This window comes from Silurus aristotelis, assembly GCF_946808225.1.
Source record: "Silurus aristotelis genome assembly, chromosome: 29".
Classification (NCBI taxonomy): Eukaryota; Metazoa; Chordata; class Actinopteri; order Siluriformes; family Siluridae; genus Silurus; species Silurus aristotelis.
In genome coordinates, this window is record NC_139602.1 from 6424082 (window position 1) to 6442500 (window position 18419).

Here is an 18419-nt window from a genome sequence, read left to right on the forward strand (position 1 = left end):
TGGAAAGAGAAATGGTGTAGGGGTGATTCTGAAAGAAGAGTACAGTAAGAGTGTAGTGGAGGTAAAGAGAGTTTCTGATAGGGTGATGATCGTGAAGGTGGAGGTTGAAGGGATGATGATAAATGTCATCAGTGCCTATGCTCCACAAGTTGGCTGTGAGATGGAGGAGAAGGAAAGATTCTGGAGTGAATTAGATGAAGTGGTAGATGGTGTACCTAGGAAAGAACGATTGGTGATTGGGGCAGACTTTAATGGGCATGTAGGTGAAGGGAACAGAGGTGATGAGGAGGTGATGGGTAGGTATGGTTTTAAGGAGAGGAATGTGGAAGGGCAGATGGTGGTAGATTTTGCTAAAAGGATGGAAATGGCAGTGGTGAACACGTATTTTAAGAAGAAGGAGGATCATAGGGTGACGTATAAGAGTGGAGGAAGGTGCACACAGGTGGATTATGTTCTGTGTAGGAGATGCAACCTGAAGGAGATTGGAGACTGTAAGGCGTTGGCGGGGGACAGTGTAGCTAGACAGCATCGGATGGTGATCTGTAGGATGGTTTTGGAGGCGAAGAAGAAGAGAAGGAAAGTAAGGATTGAAAGAAGAATAAGATGGTGGAAACTGAAGGAGGAAGAGTGTAGTGTGAGGTTCAGGGAAGAGGTCAGACAGGGGCTTGGTGGTGGTGAAGAGGTGCCGGATGATTGGGCAACTACTGCAGGAGTGATGAGGGAGGCAGCTAGAAAAGTACTTGGTGTGACATCTGGAAATAGAAAGCAAGACAAGGAGACATGGTGGTGGAATGAGGAAGTGCAGGAGAGCATTAGGGGAAAGAGGTTGACAAAACAGAAGTGGGATCGACAGAGTGATGAGAAAAGTAGGCGGGAGTACAAGGAGATACGGCAGCAGGTAAAAAGGGATGTGGCGAAAGCCAAGGAAAGAGCATATGAGGAGCTGTATAAGAGGTTGGACACTAAGGAAGGAGAAAAGGATTTATACCGATTGGCCAGGCAGAGGGACCGAGCTGGGAAGGATGTACTGCAAGTTAGAGCAATAAAGGATGGAGAGGGAAATGTGTTGACTAGTGAGGAGAGTGTGTTGAGAAGGTGGAGGGAGTATTTTGAGCAGCTGATGAATGAGGAAAATCAGAGAAAGAGAAGGTTGGAGGATGTGGAGTTGGAGTTGGTAAAGCAGGATGTAGATAGGATTAGTAAGGAGGAAGTGAGAGCAGCAATTAGGAGGATGAAGAATGGAAAGTCGGTTGGACCAGATGACATACCTGTAGAAGCGTGGAGATGTTTAGGAGAGATGGCAGTGAAGTTCTTAACCAGATTGTTTAACAGGATTCTGGAAGGGGAGAGGATGCCTGAGGAATGGAGAAGGAGTGTGCTGGTACCGATCTTTAAACATAAGGGAGATGTGCAGACCTGCAGTAACTACAGGGGAATTAAGTTGATCAGTCACACCATGAAGTTATGGGAAAGAGTAGTGGAAGCCAGGCTGAGAGAAGAGGTGACCATCTGTGAGCAACAGTATGGTTTCATGCCAAGGAAGAGCACCACAGATGCCTTATTTGCTTTGAGGATGTTGATGGAGAAGTATAGAGAAGGACAGAAGGAGCTGCATTGTGTATTTGTGGATTTAGAGAAAGCGTACGACAGGGTGCCGAGAGAGGAGTTGTGGTATTGTATGAGGAAGTCAGGTGTGTCAGAGAAGTATGTGAGGGTGGTGCAGGACATGTATGAGGACAGTGTGACGGCAGTGAAGTGTGCAGTAGGTATGACAGACTGGTTCAGGGTGAAGGTTGGACTGCATCAAGGATCGGCCCTGAGCCCTTTCCTGTTTGCAGTGGTGATGGACAGGTTGACGGACGAGGTCAGACAGGAGTTTCCCTGGACTATGATGTTTGCAGATGATATTGTGATTTGTGGTGAGAGTAGAAAGCAGGTTGAGAAGAGCCTGGAGAGGTGGAGATATGCGCTTGAGAGAAGGGGAATAAAAGTCAGTAGGAGTAAGACAGAATACATGTGTGTGAATGAGAGGGAGGGCAGTGGAGTGATGCGGTTGCAGGGAGAAGAGGTGGAGAAGGTGGAGGAGTTCAGGTACCTGGGGTCAACAGTGCAAAGTAATGGAGAGTGTGTTAGAGAAGTAAAGAAAAGAGTGCAGGCAGGGTGGAGTGGGTGGAGAAGAGTGACAGGAGTGATTTGTGATAGTAGGGTATCTGCAAGAATGAAAGGAAAAGTTTATAGGACTGTGGTGAGACCTGCGATGTTGTATGGATTAGAGACAGTGGCATTGAGTAAAAGACAGGAGGTGGAGCTGGAGGTAGCAGAGCTGAAGATGTTAAGGTTTTCGTTGGGAGTGACGAGGATGGACAAGATTAGAAATGAGTTTATTAGAGGGACAGCACATGTAGGATGTTTTGGTGACAAGGTGAGGGAGGCGAGATTGAGATGGTTTGGACATGTGCAGAGAAGGGACATGAATTATATTGGTAGAAAAATGCTGAAGATGGAGCCACCAGGTAGGAGGAAAAGAGGAAGGCCAAGGAGGAGGTTCATGGGTGTGGTGAGGGAAGACATGCAGGTAGTTGGTGTGAAAGAGGCAGATGTAGAGGACAGGGTGGTATGGAGACAGATGATCCGCTGTGGCGACCCCTAATGGGAGCAGCCGAAAGAAGAAGAAGAAGAAGAAAACAATAAATTTTTCATTTATCTATTTTTTTCGGGCATATAAAAATTATCGTGGCTTTTGGATACTTTAGACAATATCAACTATATTAGACAGACCGTAAAAAACATCTTCTAATCTTGCATCTTACATCTAAGGTGAGGAAAACAATGTTGTGACGTAATCATCCCACCAAAGGAAATTATCATTAAGTCGACAATTAATGCATAACCAAGACACGAACACACATGCAGCCCTATTGGCTGGCAAACGGGACAATCACCGCAAACAAGGGAATACATTAAATTCTACCTTGATCCGTGATCTCCCTCTGGATATTGCTGGAAAGTATCCAATGACAATGATCCAAAACATAAAGCAAAATCTACAATGGAATGGTTCACAAATAAACATACCCAGGTGTTAGAATGGCCAAGTCAAAGTCCAGACCTGAATCCAATCGAGAATCTGTGGAAAGAACTGAAAACTGCTGTTCACAAATGCTCTCCATCCAACCTCACTGAGCTCGAACTGTTTTGCAAGAAGGAATGGGCAAAGATTTCAGTCTCTCGATGTGCAAAACTGATAGAGACATACCCCAAGCGACTTACAGCTGCAATCACAGCAAAAGGTGGCGCTACAAAGTATTAACTTAAGGGGGCTGAATAATTTTGCACGCCCAATTTTTCAGTTTTTTATTTGTTAAAAAAGTTTGAGATATCCAATACATTTCGTTCCACTTCATGATTGTGTCCCACTTGTTGTTGATTCTTCACAAAAATTACAGTTTTATATCTTGATGTTTGAAGCCTGAAATGTGGCAAAAGGTCGCAAAGTTCAAGGGTGCGGAATACTTTCGCAAGGCACTGTATATATATATATATATATATATATATATATATATATATATATATATATATATATATATATATATATATATATATATATATATATATATTCTCATTCTTAGCTTTGTAAACTAGTCTACGTCTGTGGTGAGTGAGAGTCAGGACTTTATACACCAGTGGATTGAAAAAGACGCGCAGTAACAGGAAATCGGTTGTTGGGCTGAAATCGGCGCAGTGAAAATAACAAATATTGATATTTCACCAAATCAATGAATTAAAACCGAAGTAACGAGCCGGTTTTGAAAATGTAAGAAGTAAAAAGTACAGATATTTGTGTAAAAATGTAATGAGTAAAAGTAAAAAATTGTCTGAAAAATAAATAGTGGAGTAAAGTACTGATACCATAAAAATCTACTTAAGTACAGTAACGAAGTATTTGTACTCCGTTACTTCCCACCTCTGTTAGAGAGAGTGTTTAGAGTCTCAGTAAGAGAGTGTGTGTGTGTGTTTGTGTGTGTGTGTGTGTGTGTGTGTGTCCTAACAGCTCAGTGCACAGACAGCAGTAGATGACAGTGAGAAGATCTTTACTGAGATAATCAGTAAATCAGTAAAACAGTAAATTATGACCTCATTCTGTCTGAGAAGAACAAAGTGGTGACATTTAGTAAGACAAAGCAGCCGTACTCTAATCATCCAGAGAGATTTAACTCCTGCTGTCAGGTGTTGAGTAAAGAGAGTGTGTGTGGACGCTGTTACTGGGAGGTGGAGTGGAGCGGTAAGAGTTATGTGTTAATATCAGTCTCATATAAAGACATCAGAAGGAAAAGACGGGGTAATGAGTGTATGTTTGGACGCAACAATCAGTCCTGGAGTCTGCAGTGTTTTTCTTCTACTGTTAATTTCTGGCACAACAACATTAAAACCAATCTCAGGGTTTCATCATCCTCCAGAATAGGAGTGTATGTGGATCACAGTGCAGGAACTCTGTCCTTCTACAGCATCTCTGATACGATGAAGCTCCTCCACAAAGTCCAAACCACATTCACTCAGCCTCTATACGCTGGATTCTTCGTGCCTTTTTACAGAACAACTGTGAGATTATGTGATCCGCAATAAAACATTCGTACACTAAGTTTCAATTAAAATAAGCAACTTTTTTTTGTATGTGAAGCTTCATTCAGAATGTCATTAAAATTTTCATTTGTTACATCTTTTCCTCGTCTTCTGGCAAAGTGCACGTCACCATCATCCTGTTCCATAAACTCTCAGAATCACTGCCTTACACACACATATATATATATATATATATATATATATATATATATATATATATATATATATATATATATATATATATATATATATATATATATAATGAATATGCATTAAATGATTCTAGATAGCCTTCTCTTCTCTTAACACTAATATATATTCAGACACTCTGTACGGTAAACATCTTTATATTTTTGGATGCCACATTTATTTAAAATTTTTATTAAATCCATGTATAAAGTCTTGATGGGAGGGGGGGGGGATTTTCTGTATTTCTATGTGTTGTGTCTTATGCATTTCCTTGCGCTACCGCTAGAGACGCTGGATAGGAGAATGAAAGAAGAGAAAAAGATGAAGTGTGAGCTTGGCGTGAATCTGTGAAGTTGCTGTTGAATAATAAATGCAAAGCTTTGGAATACTTGGTGTCTTGCTGTTACTGAGAGATCTAACACTATGACTCTAGTACTATGTGCTGTAATAAGTTTTGTTTAATTGTACTTGAAATGTAATAAAAGTGCTAAATATTAATTTAATGCAGGATGTAAATATTACAGAGTTATATGTTGTTTTCTAATCCTGTCCAAATACCAATTTTAAACCAGAATGGCGGTGTTGCTAGAAAACATTGTAGTGGACTCAAAATATCCGGTGTTAAACGTCAATTTGGATACTTATTATCTATATAAATCTATATTAGCTAGCATAATCTTAAGGTTTCTAGTATTCTAGTTATATAATGACAATATAATAAAATTGAACCCGTTATTAAGTTCAACCGTCGTGTTTGTATAAATATCGGCTTTTATGTCTGTCTCACAGTAAAGCAGCGTTTTTAAGGGGAACGTTTAAGACCCGCTAAGAGGGTCTCTGTAAGTCGTCAGGCGAAGTCATGGTTTCATTTGCATATTCGTACATTATTGCTGGACTCATTTGCATACCAATAAAATTAAAAAAGCTGAAAGAACATAGCAGAAAGATCAATCGAGCACATTTGCATATTTACAGAACAAGCTGGTTCGTATTGGAATATTATCATGAAGGTAAGATATGGGTCGATCTGCTCTCCTTTATTAGTTGTAATAAAGATCGTTCGATTGATCTAAAGAGAAAAATATATTAAAGGTAATAATTAAAACGAAGAACAAATATTCAAGTAGGCTTTTATTAACATTCCAACCAGTGTTGTGCTAGTTACTAAAAAAAAGTAACTAGTTACAGTTACTAGTTATTTCATTCAAAAAGTAACTCAATTACTTTGTTGATTACTTACACCAAAAAGTAATGCGTTACTGTTAAAAGTAACTTTTTTAGTAACTTTTTTAAAGAACCTTCTTTAATGTTCCCATTAATGCCCTTTTATGCGTTATACAAACACAAAACTGACTTAAACACAAAGTCATTTTTAAACACTATTTTATTTAAGTCAGACCAGCACATACTGAATATATCACACGGATTTCTGAAATAAATAACAAAACAAGCTGAATAATATATTCAAATATATAATCAAAAACATAATCAAAAACTAAAGTGGCTTCTGCATCATAAAAGCTGTTGTGTTGTGCTCTTAAACATGTTCCTTTCACAGCTTTAGTATGAAAACTATCAACAATGTAGAACAGAACACCGGGTTAGCTTCTAGCTTCTAGCTTCGTCGAGTTTCTGGAGGAGCTTCGACAGATTGGAGTTGCTGTTTATCGCAGTAGATACGACCTTTGAACCAGAAAGACACAGCTTACATTTGACTAAAAAGTTTTTGTCTTTGTGCTCAACTAAAGTGAAATAATGAGCAAATTTCCACTTTGAGAAACTCGTCTTGCTCTCGCCTCGACTCGCCATTACTTCTGCACAGACCTGAATAAACGGAGACACGCCCACAGTGCGTCTTCGTGTTTACAGTGGTTCATCCTCCAATCCTACAATGTGTCACTGCTGTAAACAGGTTAGACTGTAGGCTACACTTCAGCCCAAATTCATTCATTTAAAAAAGTAATGGACAAACACACCCTACGATAACGGTAACAGAGTTACTTTATTTAAAAAGTAACGTGTTACAGTATTAGTTACTGTCAAAAGTAACTTCAAACTCAGTAACGCGTTATTGCCCAACACTGATTCCAACCATATGCAACCCTTTTAGAAGGGCATCCTATGCATAACTATACATGAAATGAAATGTGTGTTATATAACTGTATCATGTATTTAGTCTGGTCTTTAAGTGTATCACAGCACAGAAATCCCACTATTTGATGTATTAAATGATCTTAAAGTAAATCCAGACTCAGGTGCTTTATCTATTTTGTTTTTTATAGACAGCAGTGCTGCTTTTAATCCAGTTGACCCTTATGACAACACTGATTCAGCTACAAAACTGGGTTGGTCTTTTTGGTTCTGCTATACAATGGTCACGATCCTGCTTTAGTACATGTAAATATTGCACTTGGAATCTAAGTTTTATACTTTGATGATGTCCTTTGGAGAACCACAAAGTTCTCAGCAGACCACGTTGTATTACTTTTTATTTCCATTACAGCATTTTCCTTCCATCAGAACGTATGCAATGCAAATTTAGGGAGAACTTTTAAATAAAGAAACAGAAATTTTCTGGTTATCTAAAAGTACCTCAGAGCAGAGATCACAAATAAATTGTAGTGCAAGCAGTACATTGAATGCTCTTTCACTCCTCCAGTTAAGACAATTTACATGTTTAGTGATGTATTTTGTGATTATTTGAGCCTAGAACACATTAATGGAAAGACTGAAGATTTTTCCATTCTGCTTATAGCTTTTAATTATTTTGTTTCAAATATATCACATTTGTTACGACTCAGTCTAGGGTTAGGCCACACAGAGTAATTAGCTCAGAATTCAAGAGATTGATACTTTTATAATAAAATGACATACACAAAAAGTTTTTCACAAAAAAGGTGTTGGTACCATTCATATATACAGTATATACACATACACACAACTGTAGAAAGGCGTGACTTCAGGGTAGGACGAGGCCAAAATAATAAACAAAATCCCTGAAAGAAAAGAAACTAAAATCCAGTAAAACTAACCTTATTTAATAATACACAACAACAGAGAAATAAGATCCGACCCAAAATGATCCATCAGCCAGACCCCTACAGTCAGTGAACAATATGCACACTGATAAAAAAATATATATGTAGAGAATGATCTGATCATTTTTTGTTTTCTATTTAATTTAGTTTTCATCTATGTATTTTATTCTTATATAATTATACATATTTGATTATTTTTATATTTACTGTCATTTATTGTAAGGATGTGGCAGGAATGACTTGTTCAATTAAATTCAATTGAATTTTTATTTGTATTTCACTTTTAACAATGAACATTGTCTCAAAGCAGCTTTACACAGATAATGTGGTGATTAAAAGTGAATATGTTCTTTATCAGTAAGTTTGTCCCTGATGAGCGAGCCGGTGGCGACTGTGGCAAGGAAAAACTCCCCGAGATGGCATAAGGAAGAAACCTTGAGAGGAACCAGACTCAAGAGGGAACCCATCCTCATCTGGGTTGCACCGAATGTCCATTTGTAGCAGGTATACGATGTAGCAGGGTACAGTGATGATGATCTGAAGCGAACTGTATTCCTAAATCAATGTAGCAGACTGTTGACATTAACTACAGTTCAAATCCATCCTCAAAACGCCCGTTCTTACTCCGGAATTTCATGGAACCACCCAAGGCGTTGATGACAAACCGCCCTAAGCTGCACAGAGTGGCCTCTAATCGAAGATAACACTATCCAGAGGCGGGCCTGGACGAAGTGGGAAGATCCACGAAGGGGAGAGGGGCAGGAACAGTGGTCACTGAAACCTCAGGAGCATGTTTAACTCGGCCGAGAGAGAGAGAGAGAGAGAGAGAGAGAGAGAGAGAGAGAGAGGGGGGTGAAAGAAGGATATGGATTATTATGTGTCTTTATGGTTGTATGAAAGATAATATCACTGTTCAGTTTGGACTCCGGCAAGACTCGCTATGGCAGCATAGCTAAAAGGGAGAACCAGAAGGTAACACAAATATGAGGGATCTCTGGGATAAGAGACGACCCACCACACCACCGTCAACAAACCTAAGTGAACGTGTGAGAGTGAGGGGACGACAGCATACAAATATCCCAGTTCACCAAACACTCTATATCCATGTTCCCTACAGATCTGCGCCTTTACCTAAGAAAAAAATCTACAGATAAAAGGCTTGACTAAATAAATAGGTTTTCAACCTTGACTTGAACACTGAGACTGTGTCCCGAACACTGATTGGAAGGTTGTTCCATAACTGTGGGGCTTTATAAGAGAAAGATCTGCCCCCTGCTGTAGTCTTCATTATTTGAGGTACCAACAAATAGCCTGCATTTTTTTATCTAAGTAGGCGTGGGGATCATTCTGGTACAGAAGTTCACTCAGATACTGCGGTGCAAAACCGTTAAGTGCTTTGCTTTATACATCAGTGGTAGTATTTTATAATCAACGTGAGATTTGATTGGGAGCCAGTGTAGACTGATTAAAACAGGACTGATGTGGTCATATTTTTTAGATCTAGTGAGGACTCTTGCTGCTGCATTCTGCTTTTCTGCATCCTGTAACAACATCATATTTCCAATTTTAGCAATATTTCTAGGGTGAAAGAAGGCGATTCTGGTAATATTATTCACGTGAGCCTCAAAGGAAAGACTAAGGTCAATAATCACACCACGGTCTTTGAGTGCTGTACATGCTGAAACAGAAACACCATCCAGAGATGCTACTCTGATAATCGTAAAGTTTACTTCCAGCTGCATGTGGTCCTAGTAAAAGTACTTCCATGTTATCTAAGTTGAGCAGAAGAAAGTTATCAAGCATCCACTGTCTAATGTCCTTTACACACTCAGACATTGTTACGCTGATCTCTCTCATCTGGCTTTGCTGAAATGTACAGTTGTGTATCATCAGCATAACAATGGAAGCTAATGTTTATGTATAATTTCACCCAGAGGCAGCAGATATAAAGAGAAAAGCAGTGGGCCTAAGACAGATCCTTGCGGAACATCAAACTTTACCTCAGAGAGTGTGTTTAGAGTCCCAGTAAGAGAATGTGTGTGTGTGTGTGTGTGTGTGTGTGTGTGTGTGTGTGTGTGTGTGTGTGTGTGTGTGTGTGTGTGTGTGTGTGTGTGTATGTGTGTGTGTGTGTGTGTGTGTGTAAAGTATCTAACAGCTTGGTGCACAGACAGAAGTAGATGACCGTGAGAAGATCTTTACTGAGATGATCAGCTTCATGGAGAATATGTGACGGAGCTGATCAGATATCAGAAGGAGGCTGAACTGAGTGGAGCTGAACGACTCCTGGAGCAACTGAAGCAGGAGATTTCTGATCTTCAGAGGAGAATCACTGAGCTGGAGCAGCTTTCACACACACACGATCACATCCATTTCCTCCAGGTAACACAAAGTGTGTATAGTCTATATAGTCACATGTATATTTCTCCACCTTTCTCCTTCTCCATGATGTTTTTCTTTCTCTCTGTAGAGTTTCCAGTCTCTCAGTGTATCTTCTGGATGTGAGGACTCACCCAGCATCACTGTCAATCAACATCTCTCATTTGATAGAGTGAGGAAATCAGTCTCTGATCTGAAAAAGAGATTTGAGGAACTCTGCCAGGAGGAATTAATCATAATTCATGAACTTGGTAAAAGAAATTGTCCTGCTGGGAAATCTTTACTCTCTCTGCAGCATGGTGACGAGAGACATTTCATATGACATGAACTTCCTGTTATTACTGTTATTTTTATTACAGTTACACTTTTTTATTCACGTCTTAATCGTGTAAAAGCTTCTGATTTGTTTTTAGATACTTTACACACACACACACACACACACACACACACACACACACACACACACACACACACACACACACACACACATCATTTGATATAGTTTTTTTTTTTGTTTAATATCTGACACATTTCCATTGTTCATGTGTTTAGATTTCTGTGATCTGACTCTGGATCCCAACACAGTAAATTATAAACTCATGCTGTCTGATAAGAACAAAGTGGTGACACGCAGTAAGACAAAGCAGCCGTACTCTGATCATCCAGAGAGATTTGACTACTACAGACAGGTGTTGAGTAAAGAGAGTGTGTGTGGAGGTTGTTACTGGGAGGTGGAGTGGAGCAGGGAGAAAAATGTGTTAATATCAGTCTTATATAAAGACATCAGAAGGAAAGGAGAGGGTGATGAGTGTGTGTTTGGACACAACAGTCAGTCCTGGAGTCTGTAATTTTCTTCTTATGTGTATTTCTATCACAACAACATTGAGACGAATCTCAGAGTTCCATCATCCTCCAGAATAGGAGTGTGTGTGAATCACTGCCTTACATTTATATATATATATATATATATATATATATATATATATATATATATATATATATATATATATATATATTGTGTTTTTTTTGTTCATGAATATGCATTAAATGATTCTCGATAGCCTTCTTTTCATTTCATAACATTTCTCTCTGTCGCTTTAACCAATCAGATTGCAATTTAAACACACAATTTGCCTTCATTTTAAATCACCAGGAAAACCGTAACGCAGAGAACAAACGCTTCCGCCAGAGACGATGTATGCGGGAGTTGCGGCTGCGGCTACAGTGAAAGGAGACGTGTTGAATTGTGTTTGTTGTGTTTTTAGCTTCAGTGATGATGTTCATTCTCACTGTATGAGATTCCTGTCTTTGATGCAGCGCTCTGTTCTACTGCGTTTCTCTATGGTGTTGATGATTTCGAGAGCGGTGGTGCCCTAATGATGGTATTAAGAGGTGGATTGGTTCAGGCAGGACACCATTGAAGTGTGTCAACATGCACGAATAAAACTAATATATATTCAGACACACTGTACTGCAAACATGTGTGGCCCTCTGACACAATTCAGGTTTCTCATGTGGCCCCTTGTAAAAATTAATTGCCCACCCCTGCTCTAGTACTAAGTGTAGTGCTGTAATGAGTTCTGTTTATTTGTATTTGAAATGTAATAAAAGCGCTAAATATAACTCTAATGCGGGATGTGAATATTACAGAGTTATATGTTGTTTTATAATCCTGTCTGGACGCATCCAGATCACTTCAGACAATAATGAGAATTCTGCAATGAACGATCACCTCACAAACCACTGGAGCATGCGCACACGCGATTCCACTGTCGGACACGCGCGCTGCTATTTCGGAAACGCGCTTTGGGCGCGCATGCGCATTTCGATGAACCAATTTTAAACCAGAATGGCGGTGTTGCTAGAAACCACATTAGGCGACATTGTAGTGGATTTATACACCGAGGAACGACCCAAAGGTACGTTTTAACTTAAAATATCCGGTGTTACACGTCAATTTGGATATTTATTCTCTATATAAAAGAGGTGCTATAATTAATGTTAATTAAAAAAAACGAGCCCGCTTGTTGTTGCTAGTCAGCTAGCATAATCTTAAGTGTTCCGTATTCTAGTTATATAATGATAATATAATAGAATTGAACCCGTTTTCGAGTTCAACCGTCGTGTTTGTATAAATATCGGCTTTTATTTCTGTCTCACGGTAAAGCAGCACTTATAAGGGGAACTTTTAAGACCCGCTAAGAAGGTCTCTGCAAGTCTCCGTGCGACGTCATAGTTTCATTTGCATATTCATACCTCATTGCTGGAACCATTTGCATACCAAATAAAAAAGAGGGGTCTGAAAGATCATTTGAGCAAATGTGCATATTTACAGAACAATTTAACTCGAATTTATCACGAAGGAGAGATACTAGTATATCTATTAGTTGTAATAAAGATCGATCGATTGATCTAAAGAGAAAAATATATTAAACAATAATTAAATAATTATTAAATAATTAATAATTAAAACTAAGAACAAATATTCACGTAGGCTTTTATTAACATTCCAACCATATACAACCCTTTTTGAAGGGCATCCTATGCATAACTATGCATGAAATAAAATGTGTATTTTATAAAAAATATGAATATTAATTAAAAAAAAGTAGTAAGAATTGTATTCATGTCTTTTGGCAGCCTGCTTGAATTTCCTGAAGCTGTGTAAAATCAAGTACTACAACTACTGCCTTGTTCACAATGTCCAGGTAAGAACAGTCCATCCGGACATCCAGGAACATAAACAAAATGCTTTTATGAAGGGATGTGAGAAAGGATGGTGTTTTTTTCCATCGTTATATTCCGTATTGCGTATCAAGTCTATAATGCTATAATTAATTTTCTCTTGTATTTTTGGGCCAATAGTCGATCGTTGGAACTATGGGCAAAAAATTCATCCCGATAATTTTTCCGGGTTGCGTTACACAGTATGGGAGTAACTTCTAGAGGCGAATCACTAACACCACATTTTGTTTATTTATTTATTTTTTATTATTTAATCATTATTTTTTTTATGTTTTATATATGTTTGAATGCATGTCCTTTATTTTACCTAATATTTATTTATATATATTACATATATATAATATGTATTCATTGTATTTAATTTAGCACAGTTTCATGATTCAGTAGTGTTTTTTTTTTTTTTTTTGTGGTACTCTTTTACATTGTGTTTTTTTTTTTTTAAATCCAGTATATGTTTTAAAAACCAATGGTTGAGTTAGTGGCAAGTACAAGATCGGTGAAATTCACTAACGGTAGACATCAAACTGATCACGCCAGCAAACCGGACATTTATTATGACTATATATATCACACATTGTGCTGCGTGATGTATTCTTATCTGATATATGGCAGGTTTAAAAAAATTTTATAAACTCAGAATAAAAAATACATTTTTCATAGACATTTGATTTCTTTATTTAATTATATATATATATATATATATATATATATATATATATATATATATATATATATATATATATATATATTTTAATGCAACACTATGGTTTGCCTGAAAATGTATCGAACCTGTAAATTGGATTGCATCTAAATATCATGATGCGTTATTTTGGTCATATCGCCCCCTAGTGTTCATAAACAAAAATGTTCGTATCGCAGTAAATGAAGTTTCTCTGAATATAAAAGCACAGTAAATGTCCGGTTTGTTTGTTAGAATGTATTGTTACAGAGCGATGTAACCGTGGTGGTGATTGATTCTTTTGTAATTATTTATTTTTATTTATTTCCCCATTCAGAGAGATTTTATCTTCCAGACTGGTGACCCTACAGGCACTGGCCGTGGAGGAGAATCCGTGTTCTGGTCTGTTCTGAACACCGCACATTGTTGATGATTTGATTAAATTTTGTCTTTAATTATATATCATATATATTTTTTAGACTGGAGACTCCTTGCTTAAATCATTTCTTTAGATCCCTGTGTGATCTGGTATAAGAATAAGAGCATTAATATGATCCGTGTGTGTGTGTGTGTGTGTGTGTGTGTGTTCACCATCAGCAAGCTGTATGGTGATCAGGCCCGCTTCTTCGATGCAGAGAAAGCACCCCGGATCAAGCACAAGAAGAAAGGCACCGTGTCCATGGTGAACAATGGCAACGAACAGCACGGCTCCCAGGTTTATCTCACATCCTTGATACGTTCTCGTCTTGTATGGGCTCTTTTCGTGAGATTAAGACGTGCATGCTCCCCAGTTCCTGATCACTACCGGAGAGAACCTGGACTACCTGGACGGCGCTCACACTGTGTTCGGGGAGGTCACCGAGGGCATGGAGGTCTTGGCCAAAATCAACGAGGCGTTCGTCGACAAGGACTTCATTCCTTACCAGGACATCAGGTGAGACGAGCTGTAGGTAGTTCAAAAGAAAAGTCCTTTGGAGCATTTCTGGTATCTTGCTGTCACGTCTGACCTGTGGGACCCCGTGCCTGCAGAATAAATCACACGGTCATTCTGGAAGACCCGTTTGACGATCCGCCGGGCCTGCCGGTGCCAGACCGATCCCCCGAGCCCACTAAAGAACAGCTGAATGTGAGTCTTAACGTGACACCAACACTTTTTTAAATTTTATTTAATGTAATAAAAGGAAATCTAGTGGGTTTTATTAGGTGTTCCATTATTTAGCAAAAATCTAACATCGTCTTTAAAAAGCCAACCAGTCAATGAATAATTATTATAAATAATTGACTTGACTCACTAACTGAATCTCTTGGTGACCTGATGACTGAATCACTGGGTGATCTGATAAATGATTCACTAACTAAATCACTGGGTGACCTGATGACTGACTCAGTGACTGAATCACTGGGTGACCTGATGACTGACTCAGTGACTGACTCACTAACTGAATCACTGGGTGACCTGATGACTGACTCACTAACTGAATCCCTGGGTGACCTGATAACTGACTCAGTGACTGACTCACTAACTGAATCACTGGGTGACCTAAAGACTGACTCACTAACTGAATCACTGGTTGACCTGATAACTGACTCGGTAAATGACTCACTAACTGAATCACTGGGTAACCTGATGACTGACTCACTAACTGAATCACTGGGTGATCTGATGACTGACTCAGTGACTGACTCACTTTCTCACCGACTGATTAATTTACGTTTGATGGATTTGTGGCTATAAACCTTTTCCTTTTTTGTGGCCCTGAAACAGAAGCATGTTGAGATTGAAATCCACGTTCCGATCAATTCAGACGATAATTAATATAAAGAGGGTGATGTGGACTCGCATCATAAATGGAAAAAAAAACCTGTTAGATATCACAACAGCATTATGGTATGTGACACAGAAGTGTGTGTGTGCGTGTGTGCGTGCCTCACAGAGCGGCCGTATTGGAGCTGATGAAGCGATAGATGATGCTGAAGGGAAGAATGCAGAAGAGCTGGATGAGCTGATAAAAGAGAAAGAAGCAAAGACACAAGCTATCCTGCTGGAGATGGTGAGTCACTCACTCACTCACTCACTCACTCACTCACTCACTCGCATACATACATACATACATTCTTTCCGTGTTTGTTCCAGGTGGGTGATCTTCCTGAAGCAGACATCAAACCCCCAGAGAACGTGCTGTTTGTGTGCAAGCTGAACCCTGTCACCACAGATGAGGACCTGGAGATCATCTTCTCTCGCTTTGGCCAAATCCAGTGGTGCGAGAGTGCACTTCCATTATCGCTAAACTCAATTCTCTATCAGGGCTTAATAATGCAAGAAGGAATTATTTGTATTCTGCTTTCTTTCTCTAATGGGTCAGAAGGGAAACGCAATATTTACTGATCGATGTGTTTCTGTGCCCAGCTGCGAGATCATCAGGGACTGGAAGACGGGCGAGTCTCTGTGCTACGCGTTCATCGAGTTTGAGAAGGTCAGTGTCCAGTCTGTTTATCATCGACTAGGAATCGCACGACGCCGTTTTAAAAATGGAGCGTTGAAACGGAACCACATTTCAACCCAGGATGGCGCACGTTTTGCGTTTTTCAGGTGGAGGACTGCGAGAAAGCCTACTTCAAGATGGACAACGTGCTGATTGATGACCGACGCATCCACGTGGACTTCAGCCAGTCGGTGTCCAAGATCAAATGGAAGGGGAAAGGTGTGTGATTTCCAATGCAGGAGTCTCAACATTCATGATACGGGTGGAACAACGGCTTATATATTTATTTTATTTTGACGCACTTATAGGTGGGAAGTACACTAAAGACGATTTCAAGGCCTACGAGAAAGACCAGGACAACAAATCCAAACTGGCTCTGAAAGAGAAAATCAAACCCAAGCAAGAGTATCCTTTATGTCCTTCCGAATTCTGGCGTTTTTTTTTTTCTCTCTCTTCTCAATAAGGATCTAAGACCTTTTTGCTTAACGGCGTCCCGAAAAGCTCTCGTTACGATCTCCTTCTGGACGACGACGAGCAGGACGCCGGGCGGAGGAGCGACAGGGCGCAGCAGGAGAAGAGGAGGCGATCGGACGAAGACGACCGGAGGACGAACTCGTCCAAGGTACGTGTAAGAGAGGACTAATCAGGTTTGCGTTATCGGCGCGAATCTCCCTCGGATTGTACCGCAAGTTCCCCCCGATACTTGGTTTGGAAAAAACGAATTTAGGGTTCGGTTGTGTATTTTTAATAATGTGAGGCTCAAATTTCATTTTTAATGTTCAAGTCTTATATTTGACTGCTGTGAGTTTGGAAATAATAGTTTTTTTTTCTTTTAAATACTGTTGTTTTAGGATGTTGAGCAAAGCCGGAGTGAGCAGAAAGGAAAACGATCGCGCTCTCGCTCCAGAGACAGAGAAAAGGACAGATACAGTCAACATAAACACGGTAAACACAAGCAGAAAAGCCACAAACGTGATCGCAGTCCGAAGAGGTCGAAGGATAAAGAGCACAGCCGACATCGCTGAAAGAAAAAGACGCTCGGAATTATGGGATGTAGATGTACAGGCATGTCTAATCGCCATCACAGACCAACTCTTTTGTGTTCGACTTTTTGTTACTAAACGGAATTTATTAAATGTCAACACAAATCTAAATAAATGTCGTGCACGCAGAGGGGCGGCGCATTTTTTTTTTCTAATTTACTATTTAATACTAAAAAATTGTTTATAAACTTTAAATGTTAAATAGGATTTGTCATTGACCCACTACTGCCAGCTGTAGGTCAGAATAAAAAAATACATGTTCTTTACTCTCATGAGAGGTACTGGGACTTAAATGCCTGTAAAAACGCCCCACTGTTCAATTGGTGTGTTTGTGCGCTGTGTGAAACTGTAAATTGTGCACAAATAAACACACTGAATAAATATTGTTGCCAGATGTTGACTCAATCACTATATGGAGAAAGGTTTGTTTTCTGAACAGTTCATATTTAGTCCCTGCTTTAAATAGATCTTCATGGAGCAGGGAAAATCTCCTGATACAGCATGCAAAAGATGTCCTTGTGTCCCAATACATTTGGCACATTATGTATATGTACATGGACCCTGTATTTCCACCCAAAAGAAAAAAACCCACACCGCAAGTGGCTGACATTTATTTATTTGTATTTAACGCATCAAGCTCATAGTACAGATATTTAGCACATCTTGATCAAAGGAAATAGCAAGAGAATCAGAATAGCTATGCTTCCCTTTCCCCCTCAACATCCAGAGCAGGGGCACATGAAAACCTTTTAAACCTAATCTGATTCATCCAGTCACCTAATCTGTTTGGGGGGGTGCAATTGGTCCACACAAGGTAATAGAAAAACCGTACAAAAACTCTAAAGAAAAAGAGGCAATGCCCTGCGGGTAAAAAAAAAAAAAAAAAAGTCCATATGGGAAATTTTGGTTTGGAAACTTTTTCCCCTGATTAAAAGGATCAGAGGATTATTTAAGAGTTCCAGATAATCACATGATGAAATATATTTTTTGCTGAACATCAAACTTTTCTCAAGAAGAGAAGTACAGCTCAGAACTCAGGATCAGGGCAAAGAATAGTGTTAAATACTTTCCCCTTATAATGAGCTCTAATAAGAAACGGAGCTGTTTTGAGAAGATGCCTTGGTGCCCGTTTCGGCAGCAGGACGAGAATCGCGCTCTCTGGCTGGAGAGGCTTTTGCCGAAGCGCCGAATGGGGGTGGTGGTGGGGGTCTTCGAATGTGTGCAAAATTATATATATATATATAT

General features: G+C 39.3%; 2 protein-coding genes across 3 annotated transcripts in view; one reads left to right on the forward strand and one right to left on the reverse strand.

Moving 5' to 3' along the window:
- LOC310722610 (uncharacterized protein) overlaps positions 1–18419 on the reverse strand; it is a 676055-nt gene that overhangs the window by 162979 nt on the left and 494657 nt on the right. The window lies entirely within an intron of this gene.
- On the forward strand, positions 11990–18024 carry ppil4 (peptidylprolyl isomerase (cyclophilin)-like 4). Its single transcript, XM_083535134.1, has 13 exons — positions 11990–12143; positions 12865–12932; positions 13986–14050; positions 14246–14363; positions 14440–14582; positions 14678–14774; positions 15583–15699; positions 15783–15907; positions 16056–16122; positions 16239–16350; positions 16440–16536; positions 16633–16753; positions 16983–18024. Exons 1-13 carry the CDS (start codon positions 12074–12076, stop codon positions 17154–17156), a joined length of 1374 nt encoding a protein of 457 aa, XP_083391260.1. The 5' UTR covers positions 11990–12073; the 3' UTR covers positions 17157–18024.

Bases quoted from the DNA above. Each gene is read 5' to 3' on its own strand.
- ppil4 (XM_083535134.1), top strand. From the start codon at position 12,074: ATGGCGGTGTTGCTAGAAACCACATTAGGCGACATTGTAGTGGATTTA. The intron at 15,908-16,055 runs GTGCGAGAGTGC...TTCTGTGCCCAG, and splicing joins CGCTTTGGCCAAATCCAGTG to CTGCGAGATCATCAGGGACT. The intron at 16,351-16,439 runs GTGTGTGATTTC...ACGCACTTATAG, and splicing joins GATCAAATGGAAGGGGAAAG to GTGGGAAGTACACTAAAGAC.